Raw genomic sequence first — 15,000 nt, 5'->3', positions numbered from 1 at the left:
ATTTTCGTGACACTATACCACAAAAATGCTCTCGTATCACATTTCAACACACGTATGCAAATTTGTTAAGCTCGAAAATTACACAACATGATAAATTTTAAAAAGGTGGAAATTTCACGGAAATCTTTTCCAGCGAAACATTTATTGAAACAAACAACATATTTGCTATAAGAGGCAAAAAACCCTTCCTATTTGAATTGCGTGCGTGCAAACGAGACACAATCGGTGATGCAATACACCTTATTCCAAAATGGCCGCCATTTAAATATTCTTTTGTTTTTATTCAAATTAGCCTTTGATGCCTCGTTCTTAAGCTTAAAATTCAAAAGAATATTTTATCTTGAACGAGGCAACAAGGACCAATTTGTATCCGCATAAATCAGCGGCCATTTTGGAATAAGGTGTATTAAATAAATTTCTGACAGTTCACATCAAACCCTTTTCGAAAGAACCTTCGCCGTAAATAATAAAGCACAAAAGAGACAACAAGCTTTCATTCAAATAATTTTTCACTAACATATTTCCAATTTTTTTTACCTTTGCAGAGTTGAGTCATAAAATGAATGTAACTTGCCAGACAACTTAGATGCGACTTCAGTAAACAGTGATGCATTCAAGGCGTTCGATTCCTCCAATGTTTGTTAAATCCATAAAAGAATTGCCATTTGACTTCAGTGTTGTATATAATACCAAGTTAGTAAAATATTAGAAACAAAGGTTACTTGATATCCAACGGCGAAAAATGAAATTGTTGTCGGAGACCGTTGACGTTCCATTCTTGAGCTCCATAAGGGTACATTTTGTTTAAAGATGCACTAAAACGCCATTCGAGTTGCAATGACTTTCGACTCCATTGCAGGTTAATGAAATATTCTCCCGTGTGCACCAGAGAAATCTACGCATTACCCCAGCCCCCTCAAACCTAACACAACACGTACAGATGACTCTATGCACAAAGACACCACTTAGCAGGAGAGTGACAGGCACGACTTTTCATGACACGGAAAAAAAATAAATAAATAAAACAACGGAGAAATATACCCATTTTCTGACTGGGATTGCCATACGGCAACCCAGTAGTATTCATCTCGCACGGCACGGTGAAAAAAACATGACGCTTGACTTAGTTAAAATTTTCTTCAAACTTGCATTGAATCATTTGCTTTAAATTCTGCATATTGGAACAAATTGTAGCCACCGTATTGTTCATCTATATTTCTTCTATAAACTAGACGCTCCGTAAAGCGCACACTGGGTTGCCTGTGGTACGTGTTACACAAAAAAGGAAGGCACTGAATTTAGTGGCATTGAACTGCAGCGTTCATTTCCCCTCTTAACAACTAACGATATCGCAAAAATTCGTAAGCCACAAATCCGTCTAAAATGGACACAGTTTGCCCTCCGATTGCACAGAAAAGACGAGGATAACTGGACGTAGAGGTAAGTGAAGTTTATTTGTACATTTACAGCTTACTTTAGCATTTATAAGCTCAAAGTATATTTTCCCAAACAAAGTCTATAAATCGTACACCCAGCTTAGGCTGCCTGTGCGGGAAAGAATGTTAATCGTTCGTCGTTTTCAGATTAAAACAACATACTTTTTAGCCAAGAAACGTCCGTCTTTGGTTTTTTAATTTTGTTGTAATATTTAACTGGATATTTACATTTCATCTGTCGGGTAAGGAAGCCTTCTCTGTCGGGTTCCTGAGAAACGTATCTATTTTGACTTCAGGGGGAACTATTTACACAATCGCGAGGTTGAGCGGCCATTTAATTGAAAATCTAAACATCTATGAGATACAAAAACAGACTTGCGAATTATCGCAAATCAGATGCTGACAAGCACAAAAGCAGAAGAAATGGTTAAATAATTATGAAGTTTGTTACTATCTGAATGTTTTTGGGTTAGTTATTTCATAACACTCAAAATTCTCAAAAAGCGTGACTTTCATGTAAACAGTCTTCGCACTAGCAAGTCGTAGCAATAAATTGGATTAACTAAGTAGTTTAAGAAATATTGTTGGCTTCCCAAATAAACTTCATTTTACACTACAATGACAAAGGGTCTGTTTACATGGAGGTAGGAAGATCCTAGCACTAGGAAAATCCTAGAAGGCGAAACAACTTTTCGTTTGGTTTGCATGCAGAAATTTCTGTCTAGGTGGAAGTGGAGAATGAAAGCAAAATGGCGGGCGAGAACAACAAACATGTAATTTGGGTTCTTCTACTCTCCTTACTAGCTTTAATAACGTCCTTTTCATCTTCCTCCTGGCAATCTCTCAACTCATTCGGATGTATTTGACTCGCAGCGTTTTCGACACTTTCCACTGTGTCTCTCGTTTGGGTGGTATATCTTTGAAACAAAACTGGTCCTGAATAATGTCGGCGGTCATCAGAATCATTAGAATCGTCCGGTCCTCTGGCAACGCCAGACGAAATTGTCGACCTTTGGCAGCTGAATACTGTGAACACCCGGCCGCCGCCATGTTTGTTTTTTTTTTTGTCTCTAGTACCAGGAACTTCCGAGCGAGGGCAGTTCACATGGTGTTAGGATCTTCCTAGCTCACAGCTAGGAAGATCCTAGCACTAGGGCCAAGTACGACCTCTTGCATGTAAACTGAATACAAAAAAACATATGGCGCGAGGATAATCCGCCTTACAGGATCTTCCTAGTGCTAGGATCTTCCTACCTCCATGTAAACAGCCCCAAAATCATTCTTCAGAGAGAAAAAATTCCTGTCTCCTCGCGTATCACATTGCAAGTTGTTAACTCATTTTCACCGCGCCCGATTCCCGCGAAATTTTTCTTCCTTCAAATATTAACAAAAATATTATTTCTCGTCAAGCGTTGCATCTTTTTTGTTCAAATAACCGCTACAAATAAAGATTTTTTAGCGATATATCCGTAGATACTTTTTATAATTTAATATTCTCTGTCAAAATTTGCACAACAATCAAAACAAAAGTAGCAACGCACGCAACAAATTTAGTCGCATTTACCTCTTCGTCGAATTCTCATGCTTTACACGGGAATTTTTAGTTATCGTGAAAGATCTTTCTCATTTCGTTAGCAATCATCCTTTCAAATTTCAGAGAAATCGACCGGTCCGCGATTATCTTACGAGTTTTTTTTTCAATCGGATGTCAAAAGGCCAAGTGGATGTTATGCATAATCGGGCGATGAAGTTGCGCGTGTGACCCGTTATAAATGTTTTTTCACAAAATGTTCCCGAATCGTTAAGTATCACCACAGAAGACAAGAACATCATTCTAAAAGCTTATTCTACGCAAAAAGTAGGTTCAGGAGGTAATTTTGAGAGTGGAAATCAAGGTTACGAGAGACGACAACTACAAACTCACGAGGCGCACATGGTATATTTAATTAATTCAACACACCAGAAAGACGCTAACCTCATTTTGACACGAAAATGCTTTACTATTGCCATAAAAACTATCCAGTTAAGCTCACATATTATAAAACATGATGAATTCATAAAAGCCACCTTTTCCAGCGAAATATTTTTTGAAACAAACAACAAATTTGCTATTAGAGGCAAAAATCCCTTCCTATTTCATTACGTGCGTGAAGAGACAAACTCAATCGTGTCAAATTCCCATACGCAATATTGCAACAAAATAAATTTCAGGATCAAGCCGTCTCCATGAAGAACCTTTTTCTCGAATAATGAAGCACAAAATAGACGACAAGCCATCATTCTTGGCTGTCACATTTCCAATTATTTTTATACCTGAAGACTGTGCAGAGTTGAATACAATTAAATACAAATAGCCAGGCACCAGAGATCACAGATCCACTTAAGGTGTTCGATTCCTTCTCTGTTGTTGTTAAAGCTGTAAGCAACCAGAGAATTTTCCATTTGGTTTCAGTGTTGTACATAACATCACCACTTCAGTTGGTAAAATATTAGAAATACAGCTCACTTTGATTATGGCTCGACGGGCGAAAGATTGTTGTCGAAGTCCATTACTCGTCGCTTTTAAGATTCCAGATATTTATTTTTCACCGCTTGTCTTGTTTATCCAATTGATGTTCCATTCTTGAGCTCCATAAAGGTATATTTTGTTTAAAGATCCACCAAACGCCATTGCAGGTCATTCTACTGTTCTACACATTTCTACTACCCCCTGAAACCTAGCAAAATACGCGCAGAAAACTCTATGCACAAAGACACCACTTAGCAGGGGAGTGACAGGAAATACTTTTCCCGACACGGACAAAAAAAAAAAAAGGACCAAATTTAACTCGTATTCCGACTGGATTGCCATATGGCAACCCAGTAAAAATGTGTTTTCTCTCACCTCCGAACACAGGATCATAAATATCCACGTAAACGATGTCTGTCTGATGACATCACACATCAAAACACGCTCTTTCATTGGTTCTTGAAGTCACGGCCTTTGCCTCCCTTACCTTATCTTACATTATCATACACAACACCCTCGTGCTTCGGCTCTTAAGGCTGCCGCCTCGTCAGCCTCGCGTCTTTGCTGGGCTGACTCGTTGGCAATTATAATAATAATAATAATTATTATTATCATTATCATTATCATTATCATTATCACTATTATTATGATTATGATTATGATTATGATTATGATTATTATTATTATTATTATTATTATTATTATTATTATTATTATTATTATTATTATTGGGTTGTTTGTTGATATCTAATAGTTTAATAATAATAATAATAATAATAATAATAAGGCTGCCAGCACTGTTAAATAGTGCTCAATACAGGGCAACCCTAAAACCTAGAATCCGGAATCCGGAATCACAGGTCGTTGTTTTACCAAAACAGAGAGTAAAAACTATCCTAAACATTCATAAAAGCTAACCTTAGGCCTAAAAACGTTTGTTTAGGCCTAATTAGGCCTAAGGTTAGCTTTTATGGATGTTTAGGATAGTTTTTACTCTCTGTATTGGTAAAATAATGACCTGTGATTCCGGATTCCGGATTCCAGATTTTAGGGTTGCCAATATAAGTGTAGAGTTAAATCGTAGAAAGGTAAGGCTAATGAAACCAATACATGATGCACTGTTACTCCGAATTTCATGCTTACGCATTCATCAGGCAGTATTTAAATACTGTCTGATGAGTGCGTAAGCACGAAACTCGGAGTAACAGTGAATCATGTGTTGGTTTCATTAGCCTCAACTTTCTGTCTAATAGTTTAAATACCTCCACGGATCGTTCTTGGCAAGTTTTTTTCTTCTTCTTGTTTTTTGCGATAGTTAGCCTGAGTATTTTTATCAAGATGATTTTTTATTTCGATTGAATGCTACGGAAGGTTTAACTACATTTATTTGCTCTAGAATCAGGGAAGAACAAGGTCCTTAAGAAACGGTCAAATATTTCGGTGTAAGTCACAGTTAACAACACAGGCATGCGTGACCTGCTAAGTAAACAAATGGCCACAGTGCATATTTGCTGTCGGTTTGGCCTTGGACGGCCGTAGGGTAGGTAAACATGGCGTTAACACGTTCCATTGAGATATTGGACACAAAGATAGCATAATAAACTCGCTCATGTGTGAAATAGGAAGGTATAGGAGACGAGATCTTAGCAACGCAACAGGCCTTTTCGCATGGGATAGAAGACGAGTCGTGATCTGCTTCCACGAATGGAGAGCAAATTATTTGCTGAAGGGACTGTGGCATGTTGAAAAGTAATAATGGAGAGGGATATAAGAACTTTGCGGAGATCGAAGGTATTTTATAAGACTGAGCTTTGTGGTAATATTGAAACATTCACCAAATAGCTCACACGAGGGCAATGTCTTTTTCAGACAGACTTCGTCAGTTATGAGTTGGCTTTTTTTGAACGTTAGCTTTTATTTTGTTAAGCAATGCCAAAGGCTCATTAATAGTTGATGCAACGTACTTTAGCACAGTGGTAATAACAATAATTTCGCGGGGTCTGACAATTGCTCGAGGAGTTTGGCATTATACCGATATCTCACTTTTGATATTAGTTACACCAGTGCGTTAAATGATGACGTCTTGTTAAGTAGACGTAATAAGTAGCCAAACTTACTGAACTTACGCAAGTACTTTGTGCAATTCTAATATATAGCATACTGCTAATAACAATACTTGCGCCAGGGGTCTGAAAATTGATCGGGGAGTTTGGCATTGCACCGATATCTCATGATCACTTTTTATATTTAAGAAGATATCATAAGTAGCGAAACTTAGCCAAATACTTTTTGCATTTTTAAAAATACAGGGCTTCATTACTTTTGCAGCTGGTTATGGTCTTGTAGACGCGTCAGTAAAAAAAATAGTTGATCATAATAACATTATTCTTTAATTCTTTTCAATTAATTCTTTTCTTAAATTCGTTTTTAAGAGATGAGCATTTATTACTTCTTTGTAATTTCATAGTTTTAGTATTTGTTTATGTTGCCACGTAATAATATTGTTACAAGAGCGTTTGCGATTTTTATGTAATTAATTGCACTTATAAACTTCTTCTCCTCCTCCTTCTTCTTTTTCTTCTTCTTCTTCTTCTTCTTCTTCTTCTTCTTCTTCTTCTTCTTCTTCTTCTTCTTCTTCTTCTTCTTCTTCTTCTTCTTATTATTATTATTATTATTATTATTATTATTACAAAAGAATGAGAAAGGTTTGCTGCCTTGAGGGCTCGGTGAATCATCAGTGCGAATGGACCATATTCATATTCTCTGTATTGGACTGGAACTATCTTGCAAATTTTGGAGGCTAATGCAGGGGAGTATATTAAAAAGTATTTGCATTTGAAAAAATTTTCCTGCATTAGCCTCCATTGCAAGCTAGTTCCTGTCCAATACTGAGAAAACGACTATGGTCTATTGAGGTGATCAAAAATCAATAAAGCTATGTATCTTGGTAGCTAAGGGTCAAGTTGTTTACTGACGACCACCACTATAAAGTCAAAAAGTACATACACCCCGGCTACTTGAGTGGAGTCACCCCTTCATTGAAGATAACTGACGGAAGCTGTGGTCCTGTTTTGAGTAGTTTAAGTGCCACATGCGTTGGAATTCACTTTGAAATTCACTAATTAGAAATGATCCCCTTTAAAATCCCATCAAATCCTTGGAGAACACAAACTTTGGGTTCTTTGTTTGTTACCCATTGCATGTGGTGCATTATGCTTGCCTAGAGACTAAAAAATAAGTTTAAACGCAACAATATTCAGTCATAGCTCAGTGTGCAATGAATGTCATATGTGGTGGTGTTGACATCTCAGAAAGACCACCAGGCCTTTTTATAGAGTAATTTATTTATAAAACGACATAATTAAATTAACTTTGCTGAAGATGTTTTCCTTTGGAAAATGACTGTATTGTGAAAAATGACTATCTGACTATATTTTTCTTATTAGTATAAATGTAAGGTCAATATTTTTTTGGTCTTTTTTGTCATGTATGTGTATTTTGTTACAGAATGATGTACCTACTGGTATATGTTTTGTTTTAAATTTACACATCACTAAGGCATGTGCTCCAGCTATACTCCTGGGCCCGGTTGTTCGAAAGCCGATTAGCTTAATCCAGGATTAGCGTAAACTTTTGTTTCATGTTTTCAACTTTTTGGTGAAAGGTTGTTTTGCTTATTTTTGTTTTTCAAGATTGACTTCTTCTAATGTAAAGTTTTGCCAAATATCAACGTTGAACAGAATTTAGTAGTGGAGTAATAAACTCCTTGGTTAATTTTTAATCTGGGATTAGCGTTAATCGGCTTTTGAACAACCGGGCCCTGGTGGTATATACCGGTATGGGGCATAGCTTAACTTTTTTCAGTGAATGCACACAAAGTTACCTAAAATGAGAAATTACACTACTTCGTCAGATGGCGGGTGCCGACCTATTATATCAGCCAGTGAATAACTTTTGTTCAAAATTTGGACTCTACTTGTAATCAAGGTAGACCTTTGTCCCCCCACCCCCAAATAAAAGAACTAGTGCTCACAGGAACTCACCTAATTGCCAGGTATTTTTTTGTAATAATCTCCTGGACATTTGTAGCTCATGAATTACTCAGAGTTTCGTACAATGACCACTGCTCTCGAGCAATACTACAAGGATGTCAAGATTGCAATTCTGACAGGAAGGAGAGAGGCCAAAGATCTGGATATGAGGTTTGTAATGGTATCATGTGATGTATTTAGTTGTGAATAATAATGATAATAAGATCAATGATAACAATAATAATCATCGCCATCATTATCACCGTATTGGTGATGAGCCAATGTCTTTTAATTATAACAGTCTTTCACTATTATACCAGTCCAACTTGGTGAGTGTGGACAATGTGTGAGCCAGCTAGCCATGCGAGCCATGGCTGCGAGCCATGCGAGCCAACATGCGAGTCACACAGTTATTGAAAGCTAACCATTTTAAAATGGGTTCTTAGACTTAACAACAGTTTATCAGCGCTACTGGTATTTGAAATGGGTGCTTAGATTTAAATGTGAAATTTGCGTGGCTTACATGACTCGCTGGCTTGCAGATTGTCCAGCCCAAAACTTTGCTCTTGTACATTTAATCACCCTTAAATGGCCAACTATATATTTTACTCAGTCTACATGTATTAACACCAGATGATTTTATTTTAATCTTCAAGAGGGAACGATGATCACATAGAGGTGAAAGGCTCCATCTAAAGATTCAGATTTAGGGGGTGGGGGAGACAGGTGCCAGTACTCCCTAGCCTGTGTAACTGGTGGGATTGTTGGCACGGGAGGCAAATAACAAGCAGCAAAGCTGTACAGAGAATGGAAAGAGACTCTTTGAAATCTCAAAGCGTCCCTCCCCATTTTCCACGTGGCTTCGCAGCTCATTATTTGTCTCCGGCGCCAACAAGCCCGCCAGCTAGGCAGGCTATACTCCCTGCCCACTAGATTTATATTTTACTCTCCCAAAATCACACTGGCTTTTGGAAAAAATGATGGCATCAGCCTGTAGAGGGGTATGATCTTGACAACAGAATAGAAGTATTGGAATGTAAACTGTCAGACTACTCTTGGGGGATTTGTCTTTCACGAGATTCCGATTCAACCTAGAGAATTTGTTTCTAATTTTTTATTAGTGTTTATGAATCTATTGTAAATAATTTAAATTAATTTTGTAGACCATATTTATATGATGAAGGAGACCCATATGATAAACCATTCTATGGAACATTATTGAAGATGTTATCAGAAGTTGCAACGTAAGTTTGTTTGTTCTTGTAACAACTGTGGTTTTGAAGGAAAAGAATTGCTGACAGCAACTTCAATGTAAATTGCTATTCTTTATTATGTAGGACAAAGTACTTTGATAAACAGCATGAGGATTTGTTGAAAATTTACAAGTGGTACAAAGCCAACAAAAAGCTGATTTCATCTCCCCCTGTAAGTATCCATATCAAATTTATAAAATTAATCATCCCTGCTTAGATATACACTGGTGCAAAGAAAAAAGAGAATGTTTGTTGCCTCTTTGGAAGTTTGCTGTTCCTAAGGTTGTGGTCTTTTAATGTCATCTTCTTGTTTTACATACCAGTAATTAATGCCTTCCATGTAGAGTAATATTAGTGCTACATGGCTGTCAGAGGGTAGGCCTCGGCAATGTCGGTCTCTTTCAATCCATCCCCAGTGCTCGAAACTAGCTTTTGTTTGGTTGTCCCAGACAACCAAAAAGTTTACCAGGCAACCAATTTCTGGTAACATGAAAAGCCAGGTTGCCCGAGGAAAAAAACAATGGATGACCCAACCAAACATAGCAAATAAATAATTACATAAACAGCACCCGACTCACTTTTCGGTTTTCTAATGTCAATATCTGAGGGTGGTGTGATGTTAACGATGACTAAATTGCCGCAGTTTCAAGAGCATTTTTCTGTGTTTTTGAGTGTCTGCGGCTCTTACAAAACATTGTCAGATAACAAAATGCAATATCACGAACATGTAGGCGATGGACAACAGACCAAACAGGAGCACATTCAGATACACAAGCTCCTGATTGCCATGTGCTTGCATTTCAAAACGGTGTGCGCTTAATCATAGGGGATTTTTTTTCCTTTTAAAGGCCCAGGCAAAACGTTTCAACATTTGCTTTGACATCCCTTTGATTTTGTTGAACAGTGATGCTGAAGCCTTTTGACCCCACTATCAACCGGGTTGAAACAAAGTTGAATAGATGTTGAATGACTTTAAAAGCATTTGAACTTTGCTTCAACAACTGTTTAACATTTTCTTTATTTTTGCAAATGTTGAATAAGTTGAAGATGCTTGCCCCCTCTTTCAACATTGTTGGGTTAACGCACGTGTGCACTAAGCGGTATTCACTGATGTATACATGTCAGTATCCAATGGAACTACCGTGGCTGCAGCTTCGCACTGAATACTAAGGGCCAATTTACACGATACGATTTTGTTGCATGCGACAAGCTCACGACAGGCCTACGCCATGTCTTACGATTGTCACAGCGTTTTAAAACATGTTTTAAAATGCTAAGACATTTTTTCTGAAGTACACAACAATCATAAATCATGTCGTGGGCCTGTCGTAAGCCGTTGTCGCATGCGACAAAGTCGTACCGTGTAAATCGGCCCTAAGCAGGCCTCTTGTGAAGCTTTGTTAAATCAAATGTTAATGATATGTTGAAACCGTTTGCCCACCCCAGCAGACAACATCATTCAACATTGTTCAACAAAATTGAACAGATGTTGAAGCAAATGTCAAGCTGTTTCCCCGAGCCTCAAAGGGCAACCAAGGATTTATCAGGGCAAACTAACTAACAGATTTAGTTGCCCAGCTTTTGAAACAGGGACAACCTGCAATTTTTTTAAATTTCGAGTATTGCATCCCCAAGGATGCAATTGCAAAATACTTCAATGTAGATATATATGAATTTTAGTTCTTCAAACCACCCACAGAAAATTCCAATACCAAGTTCTGAAAAGAATGATACGAGCTCTGATGGATATGGCAGCTTTGAGGAAGAAGAATCCAAGGAAGAATTAGAAGAACTTACTAAAGTTCCAAGGCTTCATCTGCGGCCAAAGACAGCACCTGCAGTTGAGGGGTGCAGGGGGGTGCGATATGTGACCTGGAATGAGGCCCAGCAGCAGAATGGATCAAAAAGCCCATTGTCAGCTTCCAAGGCATTTAAACAACAAAGAAATGATTGGGCAAGGGTAAGGATCATGCATGAAAGATCATGATATCTGTTGCTTTAGGGTAATGTCAAAAAGTGTACATGTTTGAATAGGCAAATTTTATGCACTTATGTCTAGGAGGAAAGGCCATCAATTATGTTTTTCTACTTCAAATCCTTTCTTTCTTTTGAGTAATATTATCTCTATGCAATCACATAGTTCTTATGGTTGGATTATAATACATGCTTACAAGCATGGAATACAGATTGGGGCAACCAATATATGCTTGTTTCAGTCCAATTGTGATGACCTGGCCTATTTATCTGTTTTTTGCCCAATTGCAGTTGAAAAATTAAGCGATAACCTTTAGAGTGGGTGTGAACAAACAAACAAATAGACAAATTGAATTTTCATTATTATTATTTTTTATTATTATTAGTTTCTCTTGTAAACTTCTGTTCTTGCAAATCCACGCTTTCATGAATCTCATTGTATATGTGATCAGTTTCCCCCTCGCCTTCCTTATTTTTGAGGTGCTGATTATAAATGGGTTTTTGAATATGTTACCACCCGTTACCCCACACTGCTGGCTCAGTTGGTTGAGCATCGGGCTGTCATGCAGGAGGTCGCGGGTTGGAACCCCAGCCAGATCAAGTGCTGCCTTTGTAATTTCATGTGCAAAATGGTTAGACTTTCAAGTCTTCTCAGACAAGAACTATAAACCGTAGGCCCCATCTCAAAAACATCTTCCATGTTGAACTTCATAAGTTCCCTGTGGGATGTTAACGAACTTATACACTATTCGAGAAGAGTAGGGGATGAAGTCACCAATGTTGTGGCTGTCCTGTTCTCTCCAGCAGAAGTGACCGCCTTGGCAGTGATGTCTCTAAAAAGGCTCGTGCCGTATGAGGCCACCTAAGCAGAAACGGCCACACACTGTGAGCCAAATTAGACCTTGCCGAGTGCTGGCCGGAACACGATCTATGTAGATGTAGATGTTTATCCGGTTTGGCCTTTGTTTTACCAGTGTACTGTTGAAGATACTTATATTAAAATAGTTTTCTATTGTTGCTTTCATATATTTTGTTTAATTATTTACATTCATTTAACATTTTATTTAGTTAGAGTCACTGGAATTCTGATCACTGACCTTTAACTTACAGTACAGTACAGTTCATTGATTCTGTACATTTCATAAAACTGAACTTGTCTTGTAGGATTCTCTTACCCGGAGTCTTCGCATTAGTGCATATGGTCCAGCACACCCAAGTAGTGGTTCCTTCACCGATCAGGATGTTGAATCGGGAAGACACATCAACAGACCAGGCACTGCACCAGCCATCTTTAGGAGTACTAGGGTGTGTTTTCGGTTTCAAATATGTTCTGCTCAATTTTTTTGCAATTAAAACGTTATCACTGAAGGTCAAGACTTTTTACCTACTGTCAACACAAGCTCTATTCTGATGAATACTGGAACAAGGTCATAATGATACAAACCAAATACAACAAGCTTCAGGGGCATAGCTAGGATTTTTTAAAGGCGGGGAGGTCACACTCTTTCATATCTAGGGTACGTACCAGTTTCAAGTCGACATCCACACTGTTTTTTAGTGAAAGTGACAATTTTTCGGATGAGCAATGAGGGTGGGAGGAGAGACAAGCCTAATTTACAAAATAGCTGCATAGGTGACCTAAGTTCCAGGTGACATAAATTACTCTGTTCCAGTCTCACAGATATGGTTTGTATTATGTTGTTGACTGTCACAAAGGGGGGATCATGGGTAACACAGGACCCCCTTTAATAGCTATTCCCCTGAGATTTGTACATGTTATGCTTTAATTTTTTGGGGGTTTGATTTTTTTTTCAACCAGTTGACAATAAATCTTTTCAAACTGGATTGAAATTTTTAAACCAGTATAAATTTGCTAATTGACAATAATTATTAATGTATACACCCTCCTGATGTGTGTGTGCTACTCTTGCTCAAACATACTGACACTGTAATTATATTAATTTAATGAATATGATTTCTGGTCTTTCTCTTCCATGATAAGATTAAAGAGGCGTTTAATGACATAGTTAAAAACAATGAATTTTCTTTGTAGATTGTGGCTGGCTAAATGGCAAGGCTTTTTTCAATTAAATGTTAATATTTGGGTTGCGGACTACTTTTAAAATATTTTAAAGTACCCCAGTGTGACCAAAATACCAATTCTTACTTTTCTTTGGAATTCAAAATTCTGTTAACTAAACACTAAGCAACCAGAGTTTTAAGCCTTGATTTAAAAAAGACACCTGTTTATTTTAAATGGAGTTTTCCTATATTTAATGGTCTGCCATTACTATCTTTAAGTTCTTGAGAGAGCTGGATCGAGGAGAAAATGACGTCAGAAGCTCACTAGCTTAAGAATGCAATACGTGTGTACTTTGCAGAATTAATATGCGGCACAGGAGTTTTGAGCTTTCAGACTTTTAAACTGGTGTTTTGCATGTATAATAAGCTGCATTCACCCACTGAAATTTTAAGCTAGTGATCCTTTGACATCACATTTCCCTGGATCCAACCCTCTGAGGTCTAATCGGTCAGTTTTAAATGTGAGGAATGGTGGACCCTGAAATATAAAACTTGCACTCAAAGTAAATGGCCTTAATGAACAAAAATCAAAGCTCAAAATTTTGCTAGTCAGGTGTTAAGCAAAAACACTTTCAAAATCTGAATTTAAGTAAAGGAGGGAGTGATTTATTTTTTATCACAGGGGCACTTTAAGTTTATGTGGTAGGGTGCACTGATCAATTTGCTTTGTTTTATCTGTTTTTCATTAACCCATTGACGAGTAAAATCGTCTGGCGTTAGACAGAGTAAGTCTTGGCCAGTTTTGGCCAGTTTGGGCGTCAACGGGTTAATTCCGCGTTATCCAGTGCTTGAAATTTAAAAAAATTATAGGTTGTCCCTGTTTCAAAAGCCGGGCAACTAATCCCACAAATTTGGTTTCCCTGAAAAATGCTTTGTTGACATCTGTTAGGAAACTCGTAATGATGAAAGGCACGCCATGTTGAGATGCAATCACATGGCGTTGCACCTGTGGTTTTTGGTAGAAGCCTGGATTTAAGTTTTAGCATTATTTTTCAATCTCCATCATCTGCATGTTGTCTCTTGCATTTCCCTAGCTATCTGGCATTTTTTTGTAAAAGCCACAGATATTCAAAACACGGGAAAAGGCTCTGCTGTTGCAAATAAGTTATTGTTTACTTCACACTACTATCGGACATTAGCGATGGAAAACCGACAAGTGAGTCGGGTGCTGCTTATGTAATTCATTTTCTATTTTTGGCTCGGTTGTTCGTTGTTTTTTCTTCGGGAAACCAGGCTTTTCATTTGTATAGGTAATCGCATGGGGCCGAGTAAAATTAAGGATTAATATCACGCGTGTTTTCAGAAGTTGCTGAAATTGCCCGAGTCGCGCAGCGACGAGGGCAATTTCAGCCACTTCTGAAAACACAAGTGATATTAATCCTTAATTTCACGAGGACCCATTGCGATTACTTGTTAATAACAAAGAGGGCAAAATTTTCTTAACACTGTTGAGGCACCTCGAAAAACGGACAGCTAAGCGGAGTTAAAACACTCGTTCGCTCGGAAGCAAAACAACTAACAAACAGACAAACAAGTCAACTTGTTCTTTGCGTCCAAAACGAGTATAGATGATTGTTATTTACATCCACTCGAGAGGAAAATACGAGTTTCATTCGTGAACAACTGTAACAACAATTAAACCAAATGTTAAGCTTCAATTTATTTTATTCACCTGTGCTGTAGAGGTTTTTACCACTTGCAAATACGCATCCGTA

The 15,000-nt window shown here is 37.8% G+C and overlaps 1 protein-coding gene across 2 annotated transcripts in view; it reads left to right on the top strand.

Annotated features, from left to right (window-relative positions):
* Positions 1 to 5,412: 5,412 nt before the first annotated feature.
* The window catches only part of LOC137999532 (uncharacterized), a 36,233-nt gene continuing 26,645 nt past the window's right edge, over positions 5,413 to 15,000 (top strand). The window contains exons 1-6 of one of the 2 annotated variants that reach the window (XM_068845317.1): positions 5,413 to 5,736; positions 8,035 to 8,147; positions 9,140 to 9,220; positions 9,314 to 9,401; positions 10,929 to 11,189; positions 12,368 to 12,508. In XM_068845317.1, the coding sequence (XP_068701418.1) occupies positions 5,701 to 5,736; positions 8,035 to 8,147; positions 9,140 to 9,220; positions 9,314 to 9,401; positions 10,929 to 11,189; positions 12,368 to 12,508 (720 nt within the window). In that variant the 5' untranslated portion in view covers positions 5,413 to 5,700. The remainder of the gene's footprint in view (positions 5,737 to 8,034; positions 8,148 to 9,139; positions 9,221 to 9,313; positions 9,402 to 10,928; positions 11,190 to 12,367; positions 12,509 to 15,000) is intronic. The other variant, XM_068845316.1, reaches the window with a different exon arrangement.

This window comes from Montipora foliosa, chromosome 4 (assembly GCF_036669935.1).
Source record: "Montipora foliosa isolate CH-2021 chromosome 4, ASM3666993v2, whole genome shotgun sequence".
NCBI classification, from domain to species: Eukaryota; Metazoa; Cnidaria; class Anthozoa; order Scleractinia; family Acroporidae; genus Montipora; species Montipora foliosa.
This window is presented reverse-complemented; position numbering and strand designations above follow the sequence as displayed.